The sequence below is a fragment of the Phaenicophaeus curvirostris genome, chromosome 5, assembly GCF_032191515.1.
Source record: "Phaenicophaeus curvirostris isolate KB17595 chromosome 5, BPBGC_Pcur_1.0, whole genome shotgun sequence".
In the NCBI taxonomy this organism is placed as follows: Eukaryota; Metazoa; Chordata; class Aves; order Cuculiformes; family Cuculidae; genus Phaenicophaeus; species Phaenicophaeus curvirostris.
The window spans coordinates 8,557,704-8,580,576 of NC_091396.1; the positions used below are offsets into that span (position 1 = coordinate 8,557,704).

General features: G+C 35.0%; 1 protein-coding gene across 4 annotated transcripts in view; it reads left to right on the top strand.

The window, feature by feature from the left end:
• Positions 1 to 22,873, top strand: part of ELP4 (elongator acetyltransferase complex subunit 4) — a 162,497-nt gene that overhangs the window by 40,773 nt on the left and 98,851 nt on the right. For all 4 annotated transcript variants that reach the window (XM_069857486.1, XM_069857487.1, XM_069857485.1 and 1 more), the window contains exons 6-7: positions 3,815 to 3,899; positions 9,176 to 9,364. In XM_069857486.1, the coding sequence (XP_069713587.1) occupies positions 3,815 to 3,899; positions 9,176 to 9,364 (274 nt within the window). The remainder of the gene's footprint in view (positions 1 to 3,814; positions 3,900 to 9,175; positions 9,365 to 22,873) is intronic.

Genomic DNA, 22,873 nt, shown 5'->3' on the forward strand with positions numbered 1-22,873 from the left:
ACAACAATTGTTTGGTCTCCTTTCCTTTCACCGCCCAGGGATGTAAAAAGAACAGATTATGCTGTTAAAGCAGAAAGCGTGCAAGAAAAGTAATATACCATGTTTTCCTGTACAGTTTATACTGTTCTGACAGAGGCAGCAAGCATAGCGAACATGTATTTTACAATCCTTGAAAAAACAGTGCTGCATCCTTGTAATAAGCAAGGTTCTTTGTATAGCGTTTTGTGGCGTAAGAACCATGTATTTGTAAAAAGGACCAAATCATCTTGATATTATACTTTTCTAGCATCACATTAAGAAACTTACTATATTTAAACTGTTCTTCACTGTGAGTGAACTCTCTCTGTAATTGCAGCTAGTGTATGTTGCAAGGAAGTTACAGTGCTTCCCTTGCAAGATGAGAGATGAAGAGGCTTTGTTTGGGCCAGAAACTCTTGACCCTTTTTAGAAATCATGTATTTCTATACCTACATCCCTCTGTTCCTATCCACACAGACATTTGGCTTTATGGATTTGCAAAGACAGGAGATTTTTTAACTGCTTAGGCATAACTAAGTTATTGGCTGGCGTTTTACTTTGCAATTAGAGATCAGATTTGGAGGTTATATCCATCAATGTTCACCTTAAAGTTTGGATCAATCTTTCTTTTCTTTCCTGTGTTTTTGCGCACATGCATGCATCTGCTGTTTGATGGAGAGAGATGACAAGTATTCTGTTTGGTCTCCTTTGTGTAGTTCTGATACCTGGTGGCTAAATTAAGTTACAGAGCCCACTTTTGGGTAATCACTCAAGGTGGGCAGAAGTTCATTGTCCCATGGTAAACATTAATTGAAAACAGATTAGGAAGTCATTCTCCTAAAGGAAGTAGTAATGGGACTGAGTGGTGCCAAAAGAAGGCATAAACCTTCTCCTTCTTATCTCATTATTTTTTATGTTAGGGAAGGGCAGGTATGTCCTGGTCCTAATGCTGGGACCAGGTTAACAGGGTTGTGCAGCTGACAGCAATTGTTGTTGTTGCTAGGATATTCTGGTGTCCTTTTTGGTGCATTGCTAAAGCAGGTACTTAACAGGAAGGCAGAAACATCCTCTGTGATAACTCATTGCAGAAAGGGCTTACTTTCTACTTGTCTACCTCTGTCCTGGTTGGTCAGCTGCGATTACCAAAAGAGAAAGTTTAATTATCAAGGAAACTAAAATAATTAAGCCTTAGTTTGTCAATAAGTTTTACCTTAAGAATGTATGTGCTTTTGAAAAAGAATAAATCTAGAGTCTAGATTTACCGATAAATGTAGATAAAACACGTTTAACTGTCTTGCCTAATGGGATCTCCTTATACATAATAAGGCTATTTGTCATATCCTTGATAACCTAACCTTTGTTAACTGCTTAGAAACTATCAACAGAGAAGTCAGAGGCTTTGTTGTAACCAGGATACCAGCTCCTGCTTTATCCATTACTAAATTGCTAAACAAAAAAAAAGAGTAAAGAAGGAATTGTTTAAACTCATTATCACAATTAAATGGTGTTTAGTAACCAAGCCAAAAAAAGACTAGGAATTGGAAAATGAGAAATATCGTATTTCCTTCCTTAAATATCATGACAAACATTGCCAGAAGGATAATGCAACTTGGTTTTATAAATAGTATTTCCACAGTATTTTTCATGACCTCATTTACAGAATCACAGAATCACAGAATCACAGAATAACCAGGTTGGAAGAGTACATTTACATAGCATGGTTCAAGTAAAGCACTAATATTTTAGCAAGAATTAGAAAAACACTTTTACATTTTAAAAAAAATATATGCATTATGTTATTTTCTTTAATACTTTCTTTGCTGCAGTTCTTTTTCTGATGGGTTAATTGAAGATCTCTTTTATTTGTTTGTCTTAATTTTGGGACCCTTTAGTTCGGCTAATGCTTTAGATATTTTATGCTTTCATCCACTAACTTTTAAAAGCAAGTTAGTAAAAATCAGGAAGTGACAAGTATTGTGATTGGAGTACCTTCTGTGACATCCTTATGGATAGCATGGTAATACTCGTTAGCAAAGTGATAGGTACACAGACTTGAAAATGCTTCTTTGTGGTGACAAATACCACAATTGTCGTTTTGGATTACATAAACTGTTCCTGGCTATAGTTACAAGATAGTTGCAAACTCCTTCCCACTGTCCCTAAGCAGCAGTTTCTATCTTTTCCAAAGGGATACCTGAGTGCTTCTGTTTGTTGTGAAGTGCTGCAGATTCTCTTCAGCTCTGGCACAACCGGGAAGAAATCACAACACTGTGTAAGCAGCAAGGGTTGTGTGTGTTGCAATTATGGGAAGACGTAGAGAGTTGAGGCATTTTGGCTAAAGCCCTCTTCCCCCCAGCTTACCCTGTAAACTGATGTCTGCAAGGTGTAACATTGAACAGCCATTCCTTTTGCAATCCACAATGCTTGACGGTAATTAGTGAGACTAAAAGGGAATGCTGAAGCTGGAAAAGATAGAAGAACTTAAACTCTCAGCTGCAGTGACTACATCAAGTCCAGACACAAGCCAATATGCTCTATAGAATTTGAGAAAACAGTATGCCTCTTCTAAAAGTGAACAATTGGCTTGCTTTTATAATGCAAAGATTAGGACTTTCTGTCCTTTATATGTGTTAATCTGTGGACTGGAGAGTGTTACTGGGATGGATAGCTGAAGAAGGGCTTTAGACACGCAGGAACTGGGCCTTGTAAGTGTTGGGTAGACAATTTTCCCTAAGCACCACATCTACTCATCTTTTAAATACCACCAGCAATGATGGTTACTCAACCACTTCCCTGTTCCAGTGCTTGATAACCCATGCTTTTGGTGAAGAATTTTTTCCTAATATCCAATCTAAACCTTCCCTACTGCAGCTTGAGGCCATTTTCTCTCATCACTTGTTACTTGGGAGAAGATACCATTCCCACCTCACTACAACCTCCTTTCAGGAAGCTGTAGAGAGCAATGAGATCTCACCTCAGCCTCCTTTTCTCCAGGCTAAACAACCCCAGTTCCCTCAGCTGGTCCCCAAAAGACTTATCTTGTAAAGCCATCATTTGGTTTTAAGTCTGCTTAAATCCATTTTCAGCCACCACTTTGCCTTTTTTTTTTTAATTTTGTATTTTTTAAATAATATATAAAAATTTTCCTCACAATTCTGCTGCCATGCAAACAAAGCAGTAATAGCACCTGTAGTGTATGGATACATTCTACTACTTTACAGTTCCATTTTGTATCTTATGCTCTGGTTCAATATAAGAAAAAAATACTAAAATAAAATAAAATAAATTCACTACATGAACTTCTAAATGATCAAATTTTTTCAATTTTTGTTCATTTTGGTTGTTGTAACACTTGTATGTATGAAAGTTTTTGGTAACAGAAGGTCAACTTTATTCATCAGGGCATTGATTAGGTGTACTTGGAATGGCAGTTGGGTAGCTATTAGTTCAGTTATAGAAGATTAGTACTGTACTGTAATGGTTTCAACTTTAAGTTACTACATTAAATCATTAATCTTATAGATGTAAGTGAGCCTGACATAATTAAGTTTTCTTAATCTCTAGAGATTTTAGCTTTTCACTAAATGTCTGAGTGCTGAACTAGTTAACATGAAGCAATCACAGCTGCTTTTTAATGTCAACTTTATTGGAAGAGGGTTGGGTGTTCTATTCTATGACATCGTTTCCTATATGACAATTTTGGACTGAAAGCTGCATATTTACTTTTAATACAGCTGTTAGAAACATATAGAAGAGCATTAAAATGTATTACTAAACTATTTCTTCTTGCCAACAGTAATATAAACAGTGCTTACACAAGGCTGCTTCAGTCCATTCAGAGGATCATTTGCCAGGAGGGATTTGACGGCTCTGATCCCCAGGTACTGAGTACCCTCATACTCTTCTGTAATCCTAATGTTGTTTGTAACTAATGCTGTTTTCTGACTTTTCAAGGGTGGCACTAGAAGGTCTTGGACAAAGTAACAAGGAACAAGCTACTCTAAGCGTTGCTAAAGGAAACGAGCAAAGTAAATAGAGATTGTGGTTCCTATTTAAAGTGCATTTGGAGTTTTTACCTGTTACAGATATGCAGGCGATGCAAGAAAGAACTGTGAGCCAGTATTAGTAAAATGTGTGTTCCATGCAATTAGCTAATAAATGAACTGCCAAATATAGCATAATTAAGCAATACACATTTTTCCCTACAGTATTTTTTTCCAGCTACTGCCTTAGCAATAATGTGTTCAAGACTCTTGACACTGTACATTCAAACTTAAGCTTTCAGATTTTTTCAGTGTTGTTTTAACAGAGTTGAGTGAATTTTTTAATTCATTAAATGGTCTGCATCTTTACGCAGCAAGCATTGAAACACACGTAAAGGAATATGAATGCTATTTCAACTAACAAATGCAAACAGCTTAGCAGACTTCTAAAGATCTCCATACTTTTTACAGATCATACTGTGGGTAATCAAAAACATTTTCAGCCTAACGTCGTAGACTCAAAGCCCTCCTCTAATTTGAGCATTGCTCTATCTGTTATTCTTTGTCATATTCAGTAGTATGCAAGTCCTTTAGAGCTGATGCAAATAAAATAATAGATTAAATACACTGATACTTGCTTGATAGGTAATTGTTTTTATTGTCCTACAATAGAAATGTTACTGCAGTAGAAGTTAATTAGCACAGGTGCTGGAGAACTGCAAAGGCTATAATACAAGACTGTGTACTATTACTAGTTGAATATCTTAAAAATCTCCGTTTGCGGGGAGGATAATGTTGGAATTGATGTTTTCATGTCTAACAGTATTTTTTAGAAAGTAGCCTGCACAGAACACTTGTGTGTAAATTAAGGTTGTTTATGTTCAGTGTTTAGTCTCTGCTGAGATTTATGAATGAGATTGCCTTTGCTTTGGTGGCAGTGCCAGTCTGAAGAAGTAAATTGTTCCCTGACAGGCACCTCTCCCCACTTGCTGTGGTTGCCATGGCAACAGGCATGTCATCCTACAGTATGGCACTGTGCGCAGAGAAGCTCCTACCACACGGTGACAGGTCCTGTGGAAGCCCGAGAGCTTGCTGGCTGCAAAGAGCAGCACTGAGCGAAACAAACACCCTGCCAGCCTTCAGCCAACAAACAACCTCCTACTGAAGTGATTAGACTGGTGTTTCTTATTTTTCTTACAAGTTAGGTCTGATGGGAAAATAGTGCCTTTGTATATTCCTGAATTTATTTTTGCATCTGAAATAAAATAAGATAAAAGTTGGTCAGAGTTAATAGTTTTTTGCTTGCAAGCAAGGAAAAATTAAACATCACGGATAGTTATTTTCTGTACTTATTGTTCATTGTTTCAGAATGTCTTACTAGTGTCAACAAAGGAAAACCAGAACGTTAACTCAGACGAATTTAGAAGTATATGTTTGCTAAATGACATCTTTAAGTTTCTGTGGTAAAGCTTTAAAAGTTTAAAAAAGAGTCTTTTTTCAAGCTAGTTTATCCATCAATAAAAGCCGTTAGTGCTCGCATAGTTCCTTCATTTTTCAAGAGAAATAATGTATATGACTTCCTAGAGCAGTAGCTGTCTTTAAGATTCCTCTTTTCCCCAGGTATCATCTGGGTATACTCAAATTTTGTACATTCAAAGCAGTACATAAAACCTGCCTCTTAAAAATATGTCCAGAGCTCAATTAAGTTATGGCCCAGAACACAACTTGGATCATTTTATCTTCCAAATCTATGAGAAATTCTCCTCTCTTGACTGAGCTTTCAGAAATACTTTTTAAGTAGCCAGATATGAAGACAGAGTGAGGACAAGCCTGTATTCTTCTGGACCTTTGTCCTTTCTTATATATAATAATACAAGCTTCTGAGAAGTTTGTATATGTATGCTCTTCCCTCCCCTAAATAATCCTCTCCGCTTGGGAAGGTCTCCTTGGCAGTGGCTTTTTTTAGAGAAAACTGCAAGGGCCAAAATGTGGCTGGAAGATACTGAATTTTGAACAGATTTATTTACTGACTTCAAAGAGACCCATTAATTATTGTCTGTGAAGGACAGAAGCTGATGCCATTAGCACTTTATTTTTTGTACTGTGAAGTATAATTCTTCCAAAATCTCTAGACTCTGGAGGTGTAAAAATGTGTTGCTTGTTGGATTCAAAGGAAAAGTTTAACTCGACAGGTAAAACATTCAGATATTTTTGGTGACTCTCACATCATTAGGCCAATGATACTTGGACTTGGTACTCCTTTATATTGGCTCCTCTTTATCCAGTACCACTATCTGAAGAGCATTCTGGAGAAAAGTGAGCAGAACGTGACTCACCCCAGCTGACAGATTTGACAGGATTAGGAGAATTAGTTAGAGGGTTTATATGCCTCTGATAAAGTGGTCCAGCATCAATACGACCATTTGATTAGTTAACAATGTTTTATAGGACCATCTGTTGTTAGCCATCATAGATAAATATTTTTTGACTGTCCTGCATGAATTCGTAGGCCTTAGGATCACAATTGTTCCTTTTTGGGGGGTACTGGGCTACAGGAGAGTTTTGTTGAAGTTAACCATAACCTGTTCATTCACGCTGACTTCAACATCTTTGCCAAGAACTATTTGGAAATCAGGGTCTGAATGACTTGTAACCTAGAAATATGACCATCAGCTTTACATGCTTTAGAAACCAACATGTAACTTTTTACTACTGATATTAAGTATGAATCCTTCATAAACTAAGCAGTGATTTAGTCATGCAGAATAGTGTTGGTTTGTTTCAGAATTGTTTTGGTTTTTGCATGTTTGGCTACAGAACTTTTATAGGCAACTTTAATTCCTTAACATTTTTGGTACATTTTGGAGCTCAAGTTGGATTACATCCAGGGTAGTAAAGTTGGAAGAGATTGGGGTTTTGTATGCTTGCAGTTGAGTTTTTTAATTCTTCATGATCAGAATTCTTGCTTCCAAAGCAATCCAAATAATGACAGTATGAAACTGGAGTGGTGTATCTAAAAAAAAATGTTATCCTGCTTTGTACTGCAGACTTCTTGTCACAGAACATTAGACTTATGCTTTTCTTGTATTTTAGTTAAGCTGTTCGTGATGGTCTTGTATGTCTGACAGAATTATACTAGTAAAAATTCTTTTACTGGCCAAAACAAATACATCTGATATTACCTAGTGTTTTAATAGCTTTGTATTTTACAACTGTTATGATTTAATATTGTGAAACAAGCATGTGTCATCCTTTGTCTAATAAGAGAACTGATATTCTGATAGTTTTGTCTCTTGAGTGTTTTTACTGTTGTTCTTCAAAAGAAAAAGTATTTTTCTTATTGCAGAAGTTTCTGTAAGTTTTATGTAATTTTGCTCTGAAATTTTGAAATAGTAGAACATTTTCTCCACATGATCAATATCCATTTTTTCTGGGTAAAATACTTTTCTTAAATGCCTGATTTTTTACTATTTCTTAAACATACATCAAGAAATGCATTAATCTGCTCCGATTAGAAGCCACTAAAATATATTAGACTAGCTTCAATTTAAAACTCTGCATATCTGAGTCTAACAAATATCATACAGAGAATTCAGTTTGTGTCATATTATCCTGTGCTACAGTCCACATCTTCATAAGATAATGTCAAAAGTTTCCTTTACATAAGTAAAGCCTAAATACCTGCAAAGCCCGAAACTGAAGATTCCACCGGAATTAAAACATTTATCGCTTTCATGAAGATTGTAAGTGAATTGGCAGATAAGCTCACTGTGTAAGCCGGGAGAGCTGGATAAATACAGAGCCATGTGGTACTGACTGTGTTTCACAACTGAGGCTCTGTCTACCCAATACGGAGAAGGAATTGTTGGTAAGAGTAGCCTCTTGTCCCATCAGAACCTTTCCTCTGCATTTCCAGAGCAGCTGTGCAGTGTTTTGTGCTTGATTGTTACTGTTAATTTCAGCTGCAATTCAGGATAGTGGAAATTAATATCTACAGTTTATCAATGCACTTCACTGTAATGAAAAATACCTGGAAGCTTTTATTTATCTAAACTAGTTTTTTATGTACACATATATAAAACTTGGCCTTTAAGTATGACCGCTGAATTCTAGAAACGTATCTTGATCACCTTGTACAGGAGGTCTTTCAACAAGAGTGCTTATTGTCTCTCACTCAGTTAATGGTAGCAAATATACCTAAAAACTTTCTCAAAGATCACAAGGAAAGGTCATATTGAGTAAGCAGAAGTGAGATTTGTCATCGTGAGAGATGACATTTTACTTCACATAAACAAATTACAACTCTGCCTTCATAATCCAACCCCTTCAAAAAAGGAGTTTTATCTTAGTCACTGCCTCTGCTGGATGCTCTTTTGCCAGTATACTGTCTGTAGGAGAGTAACACATGAGGCTTCTTAGGATTTTGCGTGTCAAAATAGCTTAGATTCTAGAACCCAGTAGCTAACCAAAGCAGATCCAGAAACACTCATGTCAAGGGCTTTCAGAAAGGTATAGTCCTTAAGAGACAATCTTCTGATATCTCCATCGGACACTGTTTGTCCGTAGCTGTGTGTAAATCTTCCTGTGTTGATTGGAAGGGGTTGACAGGAATGTAGATGCGACTTCTGAAACAGAGAAAGGGCTGTGCATTGTCAAGGTAGGCCACTGACCTTAGTCATTTAGCAGTAGAAGAAAAAGTGAAACTGAAGCCAACAGGCAGAATAGTTAGGTTTTGAAAGTGCACAGTAGAAAGTCAAAACTTACTCCTCTGGCCCTTCTAACAACCTTCTTAGAGTTGGGAGAAAAGATTCTTTTACATAGTTTCTAAGGCAGCAGTGGAGGGGAGAAAGGAGGTGAAAAAATATAATCTTTTTTTTTCTGTCAGCATATACTTATGTTTATCTGATTACAAAATGCAAATTAAGTTTGACTATTTCTGTGCTCTCTTACACTTGTATTTCCTTATCGGGCACAACATAATATCCAGTTAGTGAAAAAAATGCTATTCCATTTCTAACTTTTATCAAGATCCTCTGAGATTAAGTTATGATTACTTGAGCTATGTGATTATTACTGATATGAATTCTATAAATTGTACTTTTTTAACATCTGCATTACTTTACATTTTCCCCTTAATGTTTAAAAAATAAGAAGTGGCTTTTTTTTTTTAATAGAAAAAACAGAAGAATATTTTACGGATAGGAATTCAGAGTCTGGGGTCCATGTTGTGGGGTGACGACATTTGTAGCAGTGATACTCCAGAAGATATTCATAGTCTTACAAAATTTCTGTATGTTCTCCGTGGCCTCCTCAGAAAATCTCTGTCAGCCTGCATCATCACAGTGCCTGCTCACCTTATCCAGGTAGGAGTGCTGTCTTTGCTGTATTTCATTGTTGAATTACGAGTTAGCAAAAATTTAAAGTTTTTGATAAGACAGTAAATGCAATTTTGAAAACTCTTTTTGTTCGAGTGGCAAAGTTAAAACATAACTTCACTCTAGTGTTTCTGTCTTCATTCATCTGGAAATAAACTTTGTTAGCAAAAGGGAAAATGTAGACAGTCTTTTTTCCGCAAATGGTAATGTAGCTTAGAAAACTCAGTATTCACATGAACAGAAAACCTATAATTTTAGGTATTAATTTAATTTTATTATAGTAAAAAAGTATTGGATAAACCCTCATACTATGCAAAATGTTTTCATAGTGGATGTGTTTATCATTAGATTAAATCCTGTATTAAGTAAGTACATCACTATCACTTACATATTGCATTTTTTGAAGGTGTTTGAATACCAACAAATGTTTTATCTACATACCTGGTGCACTTACTGCTTCAAAAATAAATATATTTATTTTCTAGCATTACCATTGTAATCAAAAGTGCATGAATATTCCTCTTGCAGTGCAAACTTCAGTCTTCTTACTTCGCTATTTTGAAATGTTAGATGGCAGTTTTCCTTCAAAAAGTTTGATAGTAAAATTGAATGCAATTAATAGAATTTGTGAATGTAAAACTAACATACTTCTTTTTTCCACATTGGAATTACTAGGACATACAATAGATTTCATTTTTCTCTTTTTTTTATATTTTATGTCAATAAAAGATATGATTATGTTTTAGAGAAGTAGTCCAGAAGGATCTCTAAGAAACAAACTGAAAGGCAAAATTTTTTCTTTGCTGCAAACTTACCTGGGAATTTGATTTTGTGTTTGTGTTTATAAATGCCATATAAATCAACTCCTAGGGAGTTAGGATTGAAATTACATCATTACTTAAATAATCGCATTTTTTAAATTTTGACAGAATTGTTCTCAGTAAGTGCTAGAATATTCTGACTTTTTATAAAAGAAACATTATTTTCAGGGTTTTTGCTTAACAGCCTTAAACAAATGAGAGCATGATTTTTTATTTTTTTTTTAAAATTGGGAAACTTCACGTATCCTTCTTTAATCACTAAACTACGGAGAAAACTGTCATTAGGAGGAGCAAAGCTGCTGAGGGTTCCTTATACCCTACATTACTCAGTTCCCAGAGCCCTGCTGTGTAGTTGTTCCACTCTCCAAGAAGCCTGTTAAAGAGCCCCTGAGAGCATGTGTACAGCCCTCCATGTTAATAGTTAATTGGTGAGGATGGCAAGATGAGAGGACAGCCGAACATGTGGTCTCTCAGGCTCAAGCCGTAGACAGACCTTTAGTTATAATAACAGCAGCTGCTCACATTCTCAACCCAGCTACTCACCATTCTGTTGCTGAGGTTTCTTGCTGGATTAAAAAAAGTGATGAAAATATCTTTTCTTTCCAAGAGAATAAGAGAAGGGAGTTGTTTTTTTCCAAGTGCATTTCTGTATATGTTTTTAATTTGATCAGAGTAAGTTCTAGCATATGCTTTCTCTGTTGTATCTTATACTGGAGGCACAGAAAATGCATGCTATTTTTCTGAAGATATAGTAAATTCCACATTTATTCCCTGAACTCCTGTTTCTGTATTTGCTATATTAACTTTTGCCTCCCAACTGTATTAATTAGGAGGTCTACAAGTAAACTCTGCTCATTAATGATTTCCATGAAGGTGAATAAAAGTTCAAAATCACATTTTTAATCAAGATTTTGTCTGCATAACAGATACAGAAAAAGTTTCTTTTTTACCTACTTTGTCTTGAAAAAATAGATTTTAAGTAGTGACTCTGTCAGCCCCCAGTACTAGTTACTCCAGTGAAGAAGAAATAAAACTCTCAATTGCTAGTACTGATTTCAACAGGGACCGTGTCTTTCCATCCCAGACTGGTTATATTTTTTGTATATAGTAAATGAGTAATGCATAGTTTGAGATTCGTTTCTTTTATTTATTTTACCAGATACTTAACATGTTGTACTGTGACAGAGAGTTTGCATTTTAAATCTACCTGGTTTCTTTCTTTTTCAGAAGGTTTAATTTTGCCTTTACTTTTTATAAATCATATCTTTGTTCTTAGATGATAACACGGGGAGATGAGGCTCCCTATTTTTATCTTTTCTGTATTCTGGTTGTTAAGTATTTTTTCTCTTAGTGTCCCTTAATCTGGTTTTAAACAGCCACTTTTGTTTTAGTTGTGTTTTACTTTGTTACAGTAATATAATACTATAATACAATAATAATATTATTGTTTGTTCATTTTCTATACATTCCAATGTCTGCTTTGTCTCTTCTATGACTACTGAACATTAAACAGTGATTTTGCTCTTGATGCTTCTCCCTCTGTGGTACACATCCACCAATGTGGCTCTTTCATTATTCCAGCTATTCATTGTCTTGGATTTAATAACTATGAATTGCATTTATCCAAAGATGATGTTCATTCAACCAGGTTGATGGGACACTGAATGTCTTCACAGTCTTCTGTAAGGCTATATTTTGGTAAAAGACATGAATTTACAAGAAATCTGGTTGTGTACAGAGTCTTTTTCAGAACGATTTAAAGAAATTTTAGTCCACTAAAAAACACAGATGTGTTTTATTGATGAAACTTCTAGTGCAAACAGTGCATGAAAAAAGAAAGAATTTTCTTTTCTCAACCACAAAAACAGGAATACATTATTCTGGAAGAAGATTTGAAGAAAATGACACTAAAAACTTATCCAATTATGAATTTTATTCAGATGATGCGTGACAAGTTTTACTTGATTGATATTTTCTACTGATTGAACATACTCTTATCTTACAGTGTCTGTCAGGTAATAAATATTGAGATACTTACAAGTATGATTAAAATAGTTGATGGAAGGTTACTTTTCAAGCCTTTCTGCTGCTTCTTGAAAATGCATTGTGCCTATGAAATTAGATGGTGCATTTGAAAAGGGGAAATTACTTCCATTTTTTAAATCTAGCATTGATCAAGGAGGGCAGGCTGAAGAGGGATTTCGTTTGTTGTTACACTTCCCAAATTCAAGGAATATTTTAGAAACAAGTAAGGGCTCTTTTTCTGTATGTTGATGATCTGTACATTTTAGCACTTAAAAAAAGAACCAAACCTTTTTGTGGTACACTTTGTGACTTAAAGAACTTTGATGTCATACTTTTATACTTGTAAAAGTTCTAAATTAGAATTTTAAATACTTTCCTATTATATTTTCTTCTTTAATTACTAGAAATCATTGGTAAATCCAAAAACATCCTTCCCCCAAAATACTAAGTAACGTTGATAATTCTATTCCTGATCTTCCTAATTTTGTATCACTTAAATAATTTTTTAAGTAGATTATTATTTTCATTGGGAGAAAGTGTAACACTTCTATTAAAGCCTTCCTTATTCTGATCTTGAAGCTATGTTACTGATAAGGACTAACAACCATATTAGTCAGCAAGTACCAAGGGAAATTAATTGACTAATGAAAAGTCAGTATGAATAAGTCTTGTTATAGAAACTGTCCTCAGAGCCTGAAGTTCTGTTTAGCAAGGTATTTTCATTATTTCATGCAGTATGTTGAAAAATTAATTTCCTACAATATTAATGTTTTGATGCTTTGAATTCACTGAAGTGCATAAGTTACTGTATGTTTCGTTGTAGCAAAATTCAGAAACAAACCTTTTCACATCCGTAGCCTTCTGTGTTCACACTGAGTAATTTAGCAGCTAAACTCGAAGTCAAGCAATAGAGTGCTTTATAATCCATTGCTAATGTAGGATTATAAGATGTGAACTGCTATAGCTTGCGAATCTCTCAGTTTGAAATCTTTTTTCCTGTTAGAAAAACTAAGAGTGATTGTCTGCCTTAGAACTCTAACTTCTGAGAGTTCACGGGTGTAAAATGCTGAATAACCTTCAAATGTTTTTGATGAGGTAGTCGCTGTGCACAAATTTGTATTGAGATCACATGCCAGGTAGCTTCTATATCATAATCAGGCATGCTTTCAAAATTCTCTGCAAATTAGAAAATATGAAGATTGAATGGCCTTTATGTTTTTCTATATTGGGAATTTTTACTTGCTTCTTAATGAAGTATGATGTTTTCTGTTCTACTTGAGAAATACAGCTTAACAACCATGCAAAGAAATAATGGGAGTCATGAGTTTATGGCAGGTACTTTTCGGTTATCCATATAGATCTTAGATATTAATATTCTGGTTTGGATATTCTAAACATTCGTAGAAGTACCTTTAAAGTTGTGATTGAGTAGGAAGCTCAGAGTATACAATTCAAAATTTAAATTGAGAGACAGTAATTTTGTTTTCAGTTTCTATTAATGTTGATAGTATTTGCTAATCAAGTGGCAGAAGAAATAGAAGTATTTTATTGTTTCATGAAATAAGTTTATGGTTGCCAACAGGCTGTATTCTAGCTCTGCCACTTCTGATTCAGTAACAACTACCTATTTCAAAAACAAATACAATATACACCTGAAGTGTGTTTTTGTACCCACATATTAATTGTCTTTTGACAGACTTAGCTAAATTATGATGAACAGTCACATTGTATGTTAAAATTGCATGCCTAAAACAGCCTTCTCATTTAATAAATTTACACTTTAGAAGGACACTATGTACAGGTCCTTATCACTGTCTCCTTGACACACTGTCTTTTAATCAAAAAATCACTTTTCAAAAGTGGATACTTTAAGCTACAAAAGTTAAGGAGTATATGCAACATTACAGTTTTATTTTGCCTTTCATTTGTATAATCTGGAAATATGCCTATGGAAACTTAAAAAAAATAGGTAAGTTATAGAACTAAATCTTTCAACTGCAACATTAGACCTAAATAGTTAAATATCCCATCACAGTATGGAGATAGTCATCTGTTCAAGCATATGGAATCTTTTGGCTACTGGACTAAGTAGTTAATATAATGCCCAGTGTCCAGACATGGACACAACTGTTATGGAAGCAGAAGGGAAGAGGCTCATGTATTGAGCCCATTTGGACACTGATAAGTGAAGATTAGAAGAGTGACTTTAAATAATGCAGAAAAAAAAGTTATCAGCTTTGAGGAAATGATTCTTTTAGAAAATAGAAGATATCATTGTTTTTCTGAAGCAATACACGTTTTTTCACGTAAGGAGAAGTACAAGTTCTTGAAAAAAATGCCCTGTGAATCTGACATTAAGTATGTTTTTTTCTTTTGTCTGCTGCAGTTCAGAACAAAGAACAATAATTTTGTGTAAAACCATTTCATATTTAGATTATCGTGTCTGTATTTCCCATCTTAAATGATTTTCAAGTAACTGAATATTGAATTTCTGTGCGGTGTTTGCTTAGAAACATTCGCATGTGAACTTTTGATGTTGTTTAAAAACCTTGGAATTTCAGAATCTAATTTTATGTCTTTTTGTTTAGACCTGCTCTATTAATTACAATGTAATCATAATAAGAGGGAATACTGCATCTTTAATGATGTTTTTGTGCCTGTGTAGTTAAGCTTTAATGCTAGAGGAAAAAAAAAAAGATTAAATTAGCCTTGTAACCTCTTTCTCTTCCAGACTGATGATGGAAAATAAAAGCTCTTAGCCACAGAATGTAACACTTAGAATTAATATTTAATTAGACCAGCAAATTGTACACCGTGGCTGAAAGCTTCCAAAGAGTTGTTAGTGCCACAATTGACCTACAAGTTTAATAATAACTCACTTCTAGGAGCAAGTGCCAGTTCAGCATAGTGGAGCCACTGTAAGAAAGTCCTGTGAGATTAAAATCAGCAAACCAAATGGCAGGCGAGGATTCCTGGGATGGAGCCTTCTGGAAAGCTGGGAGCTGGAGTAGCTTTTCAGCCAGGATTCAGATGAGAACAGTGGGCAAAAAAAGCTGATCCCTCCTGTTCTGGGAGCTTCTGGTTGTAGGCCAAAATCCTAGAACAGATTTTTTCTAAATGTTCTTACTGTAGCTATTAATTTATATCACAAATCAAGTAATGAATGACTTATCTTCATCCTTTAATTAAGTTTCAATACAAACATTATCGCTGAATTCTCTGGTCATGAATTTTATTCATGGAAGAATGGCACTTTTTTGATATCATGTGTAATTTAGTGTATTTGTTTTGCAGAATGTTTCATCTTATAGTATCTTACTGCTACATAAAAGGATTCTTGTTATAGTAGGATATGATGAGCAATTTATCCTAATATTATGAAATATGTAAATTAAATTAAAAATGTGTATACATTGTAAAGTAGAACAATTGAAGGTTAAATAGCTTAATAGTGCCTTTGATTTTATGAACAATTAAAATATAAAGCCAATAACTCTACCATTAAGTATCAATCTGATTCTTAATTCTGTGGCAAATTATTCTAGTGAAATAGGGCACCATAAGTTCAAATATGTGCAAACACACAGCAACAGACTGAAGAAGGAACGTTCTGCATTATTTATTGGCTAGGTCCTAAATAATTAAAGAAATGCCTACTCATTAGTTAAAAATTAAAGCAGGTGAGAACCTTGCCAGCAGAGGGAGCAGTCATGTCTTCTCTTAGGTTCCCGTCGTTTCCAGCCTACCCATCATTTCCCTCTGCCTCTTCTTATTGCCCAGCCAGTTTCCCATCTGGCCCTGGCTTTGCCAGCCTGCTCCTGATGACAGCCTATAATTTTATACTGAATAAGGGATTAGTTTTTTAAATGATTTTATATTTCAGAATCTTGCCACTTGATTACCAACATCAGTTAGATGTTCATTTCAATATTTGTGTACTAGTAATTGAAATAATAGTGGAGGATCTTTTTGGTCACCTGTGAATAAAATACAATTCAATGTTTAAAGAATTAAAGTTTCAGCAATAGGTAGCCTTTCTGAACTGGTAAGCAAACTGCAATGACATTTTTTCCAGGTGGCAAAATGGCAACAAAAGGAATTCCTAAACCTTTTTCTTATAATGAATAATTCCCAATGGAGTCATAGGATTTTAGTTAAGCCAATTGGTCTCAAATACATTAATTTCATCAGTTTTGTTATGACTCTTTTGTAATACGACTCTCACGCCTTCAGTTCACTTTTGCATCTGTATTTTATACTGCACTATGACCAACTTGTAGCATTGACTAGCTTAGGTGTTTAATTTTGTAAACAAATCTGTTCAAGTGGTCATTTCATTTTTGCGATGATTAGAGGCAAATAATAACATACAGCTTTCCATCTATATGCTCTTAAAACAATGAGACAATCTCAGTAATAAAGATCACATAGTGTTCAGGGGAGATGTTGGGCTCATCTCAGCCCAGATCTTGTACTAATTCCTTTCCAGCTCCTCATCCTTCACTGGAGATGGGCTTGATCAGGCTTATTTCCTCTACCCACTGCAGCAGGACGCATGCAAGACCCCTGCACACCAGAACCTTTCGTAGTCACATGCCACTTGTGCTTTCAGCTACTGGATGCTAAGGCAAGGGTAGAAAAAAGCACTGAATGGGATTCAGCCCAAAAAGTGTCACCCATTAATACCCTGTACATCTGTCACCTTTTTCAGCCACATAATAACAGGATTTTCAGCACCAGCTTTCTGGGCTTTGACTCCCACATCATCTTCATAATACCACCAAATATTTTCCTGGTACCCCAAAGCTGTGGGTGCATTGTCCTAAGCCAAGCCTCAAATGGATGGAGATAGGCAGAGAGACAAGGCTTCAATGAAAGGCTGAGTTTGGGTCCCAGCTAGCTGTTGACTGGCTTGTGACTTTGGACAACTCACATGACATCTTTGTGCTTGTTACATGACTTGTAAATGAGGAATGCAGCACTTTTGTAAAGCACTTGGAGACCAACAGATGGAAAGCTTGATTTAAACTACATAGTCTTTGTCCTCACTTTTGTTTTTGTAGACCTCAGCAGCGACTGTTATTGACTTGCTTGTTTTGTCTGTATTGGGTCACCACTCATTTCACTGAGTTGACCTTTAGATCTTCGCTCCAATGGCAAAACAGGCATACAATTTTTTATTTTGTAGGGTGCCAAGGTTTGCTGGCATTAGATGGTTTTAAAGCTCAAGGAATAGGCAAGTCCAGGCCACCCATCTTCAGTGACGATCTGAAGTTTTGGGTTTTTAGTGTGTGATGGTTAGTTTTTATTTCCTGGCTGATTATTTTTCCTAAAAATTTATCCAGAATTTTTAGATTGAATACTTCCCCTGATATTTGATAATGACATTGCAGAATTCTCAAAGCAGTGATGGTGTTTTATGTGTAAGATAAGGAAATCTCTGCTTAAAGGGTTTTGAGTTTTTAAGAAACAAAAATACTAGTTCTAATTAGTTTCACAGTTGAAAGACTTTTGAATTTATGTAGAAAATCTGAACAAGCGTTATTAGAAGTGACTTTAAGAGAACAACCAAAATCTGGAATTAATACATCGTCTAACATATTGGCCAACAGATGCTTTGTTAGTCCCTTCCCATTTTTACAAGTACATTGCATCTAATTACCTGCTCATGTCTTTGCTATATGTCCTTTCTTTGCTTCTGTAACATGTATAAAATTATTTGCAGATACTATTCATTGCGTACCTATAAACAGATCAACCAAAAGCAGTGATTGCAGCCATATGAATGGATATTTATACTTAAGTTCTGTTTTAGCCAGTAAGGATCTTCAAAGGTTAAAAGGAGATGCCTCATCAGTCAGAATTCCTAAATGTGGGCTTGTAATCACTGAAGGCTTTGTCATTTGTAGCAAATCCTTGAAGTATACTTCTAGGATATCTGTCTTCCAGCGAAGACATCGTGCTTGTATTCAGTTTTCTTGTGATATTGATGCAGATATCTACATACTAAAATTTGTTAATGTGATATTGCTCATTTTATATTCCATTTGTCTGAGATTACATGCATTTTGGAGCCAAAATTCAAGATTCAGTTGGTAGATTTGGTGTATGCAAGCACTGAGAACAGTGCTAATCAACTTGGACTTAGAATAAGTATAGAATTTTATAGCATCTGATAATTACTGATATAATACTTTTGGGCAAAGCGGTTATTAATCCTTTGTTTTCAGGATTTGAGAATAATGAAAAAGTGCACAAACAGTATCTCTATAAAAAGCTGGCATTAGGACCTAATACCTAACTTTATTTACCAAAATAAAATGTATAGGTGATTCCATGATTTTCTGAGCAACAACTGTTAATAAATGCTGATAAATATTTAAGTCATATTTCTTAATATTAATAATACATCTTTTAAATTTCAAATCCTTTGGAGATTAAGTAGTAATGACAAATGTAAATATTTTTGTCTTGTGAAGTCTTTACCACATCGTGTGATAGTCTCTCCAAGAATTATTTCATCTATTGAATATCCAGCCAGTGTTTCACTAAGGTCTAATGTGGCTACCTGCATTATGGTACTAAGCATACTTTATGACATAATGAAACAGAAAGAAAAAAGGCACAACCAGTTTTTGAGCTTTTTTCTGAAAATTCATTCACCAGAATTTGCGTTATATTCATATTACTTTGGATGAACTTGCTTGTTTGCTGTTCATTATTGAGACCTTCAAATGAAGTGTCAGAACTACTGGACTCACCTGTTGGTTACCTACAAATACAATTTTACCCAGACTTTGAGGGGTACTATCTGAACTAGTCTTTAAATACTGTGCTGCTGGATGGAATGCATGCTACTCATCATATAAACTGGGTTTTGTCCCAGTTCTAGAAGTTGTTTGTAAGTAGGATTTTAGGTAATTAACTGACTTTAGGATTCAGTATAGTTACTTAATTAAATGTTTTAAAATAAAATCAGTGATGGGATTAGATTACCAAAATGCAAAGACACAGAAGTCAAAAAGCCCTCTGCCAAAATATCAGTCTAAAATCTCTTTGAAAAGAGACATAATCTTAAAATACATCATTTTCAATTCAATATAGAACACAGTATTAAAATTATGTTAATGTATCGATTAAAATACAGATGCAAATATAATAAACCCATGTCATTCAAGAGCTTAATGTATTTATACAAGTGCTAAATGGAACTTACTGTCGATCTTTAACATGAGTCTTTTATTTTCCTTTTAAATTTTTAGGTATTAGATAGAAAAGTTTAAGCTTTTCTATGAAAATCTTCCATTCTTTGACTTTTCTTTACTTAATGAAGTGCAAGGACTGATTATTTGATTATTTTTATTACATAAATTTTGTGAGGCTTTTAATTTCTTTACAAGCTGACAAAGTAAAAATGGGAGGATATATCGCTGAGTGAAAGGAAAAAATTGACAGAAAATCAGAGGAGAACTAGAAATTAGAGCACAGTAGAAAAGACAGATTTTTTTCCTAATGTGGAATCCAGATGAACCAAGATTGATTTGATTAATAGTAGTAATAATAAAATTGTGGTACATTAAGGACTCAATCCAGTAGAAACACACGGTATTAATTTCAGTATGTGAGTTTGAGCATACAGGCTATATATGTATTTGTGTTGGTAGAATACCATGCTTTATACTCAGACATAGAAGATGATACATTTTGAAGTGCTTTATTTATAAATAAGTATTTTTAAACACGCACAAATAATTACCCAAATCTATGTATATTCTGCAACTAAATTAATAGGACAAAGCAATCTTTTTCCATAATTGCCCTTCCCAAAAGCTGGTTAAAGACATATATAGAGTTCTCATTTACATATCCAACTGGCTGCATGAATTTTCGTGAGACATTGTTTTGAAAGTACACTTTGATTAAGCCCAAACATTGCAAGTTTGCACTTCAAAGAAACTGTTTGCCTAAAACAGTGAGCACAAAATAAGATATAGAATGGGTGCCCAGCCCAGGGTGCACAACAGGATTGCTACCGTGTTGTTAGAATAATTATATTTTGGCTGAACTAACTAATTCAGAAAACTGCAGTACATCTAGCAAGACTGAAAACTTTCCAGGACTAGGTTGTTCGTTTTTTTCATTTCTAGTGTAATTTAAAACAATACCTCTTCTAGCTGCCAACAAACTCTTTCCCTGAATCTCCTCATTCCTGGCTTCCCTCCTAACCATGTCCTGGCTCACCTCCAGAGCTGCCAAGTTTATGCCAGAAGCAGGAGGTAGATTTGTATGGGGCTGGAGGAAGATCTGGAGCTCTGTTAAATTTTCGAGCCCAGATGGGGCAACATGATTTGTGTGTTTATGTCAGTATGCCATACATCACAACTATCTGTGTGCTGACGTCAGCTTTGATTGGACATTAATGTGCTGAACACTGCAAACTAGAAAATACATGATAGATACAGATCTATGGCAACAATGCCGCATAAGCAAATGTCTGTTTGGTGTGGCGATTCACTGTGCAAAATATTTCCCAAGATACACTGCATTAAGCCAGGAGAATATTTTGACACTCATTAGGAACAAAAAATCAACGCGGGCAAGCAGACTTCAATTTAAGAAAGCAAACCTGTTCAGAAGATAAGCTGAAACCAACATATTGAAGTATGTTTTCTTAGGCAAATATTGAATTGCTATCCCTCACTGTAATTTTTCTGTAATTAAGACTAAATAGGAAAGACGCTATTCTTATGACTTGCAGGACTGTTAATGATGAGGATGCCTTGCTGACAGTTGAGCATCTTTCTGTCTACAGTTTTTGTAACCCATTGTCATCAAAACCAGCAAGCAAAAACATTAATGAGTGGACAGCAAATGTTTTTTTAAATGATGGAGTGCTTTTTCTCCAACAAGAGTTTAGGTTATCTTCCAGAAATCATCATTGTTTGTTTATTTATGTAACAGTTCTGTGGTTTTGCTTATACAAATAGCATCCAGCAGCCTGCTGGAGAACTGGCAAAATCTGGTCTGTGGATTTATAGATGTCACTGACTACTTCGGATTTATATTTATACCAGCTTTATGTGATTGCTTCTGTAGAATAATGCGACCAAATATTTCTATTAAAATATAGTCTGCTGTCTCTCTCTTCCTAGAAGAGGAAATAATTTGCAAGTCAGCTTTAATATTTCAGAGGTAAATACAATAACGAAGTTTGGAGATTGATATGTAGGCACTGTTCTACCTCAGATCTCTAATGTTATTCTTCAGAAATTCTTCAATTATGTAGAAAAACACTATTGTATTATTATTGATCATTAGACTTTGTAGGTAAAATTTAACCTGATTCCATGTGGGTAGATGATTTTGGCCCGTACACAAGTAGCAGCTTTGAAAAGAAACCAGTCCCCTGGATTTAATGCCATCTGGCTCATAAGGTGGGAAAGGGAGGGAGTGTAAAGGTACCGTGAGATCGGTGGATTTAGGCGTTGTAACCTGAGCAGATTGGGCCAGGCAGGACAGGCCACAAGTTACTTTACGTAGCACTCAAAAAAACCCAGAATCCAGGTTATTCTCCGATGGGAGTAGGAAATGTTCACCTTTCACATCTGCCTTGTAGGCTTCTCTGTGGCCAGGGAATAAGCTATTATCGAATTATGGATTCATGAAAGCAATTTGGGTGTTGATCACCGTTTTAATGAACTGTAAGTCAGTGCAATGCATAGACTTTTCTAACATGTCTAGGGATGTTTCCCTTCTCTTTGGTCCTAATTACTTTATAAATTGTTTTTATCAAATAGTTTACCAATATTTAAATTGACCTTTCATAATAAGCATCAGTCATATGGTTAATGAAGGTAGTATGGGATGTAGAGTATGTTTTAAAATTAATAAAAAATACAAAACTCTAACTTAGAGCTGCAGAGCTAATTCTTCGTACTTAGAACAGGTATTTTGAGGTGATTAAGTTTGATACCCCTGAAGATACAATTGGTATAGCAGGGTGTAGCACCTACAGCCATCAAGGACAAGAATATACCAGCTGCTTGGTTTTTTTGGTGTTTGGGGGTGGGGGGATTGCTTATTAAATACTGACATCATTAAAGCTTTTCAAAACTTTTTATCATGAGTTACTTCTGAAGGTCTCTGTCATGACTTTTGAATGTTGGTTTCTGCTATGTAAGATTAAGTAAAGAAAACTATGTGTAAACCAGCTTATTTAAGGTGCATAACAGTGCATTGATGCACAAGACATAAAGCATCACTTATAAATCACAAATATACTGAGAAATAATAATGCGACTTGAAGCTTTAGATTCATGTGTTGTGTAGAGAGGAACTTTTAGAGAGAAAAATACTGGACAAAATGTGTCGGTTTTCCATATTGCTTGACTGATGAATAATCATGTGGGTTGTGCTTGCTCAAAATATTAGTGTTACACCTAAGTGTATTAAAAAAAAAAAGATTTTCAGAACACAGACAAAAGCTGTGCATCTGACTCATAGTAGAAGACAATGAGAGGTGCATTACTGCCACATAGCTTGTAAATCTCTCTGATGTGAGCAAATGCTTATGTTATAAAGATTTAGGAAAATACAAATTTAGTGCTGAGTTAGCCCTTTTATGGTTTCTGCCTGTTGAATGTATGTTTTC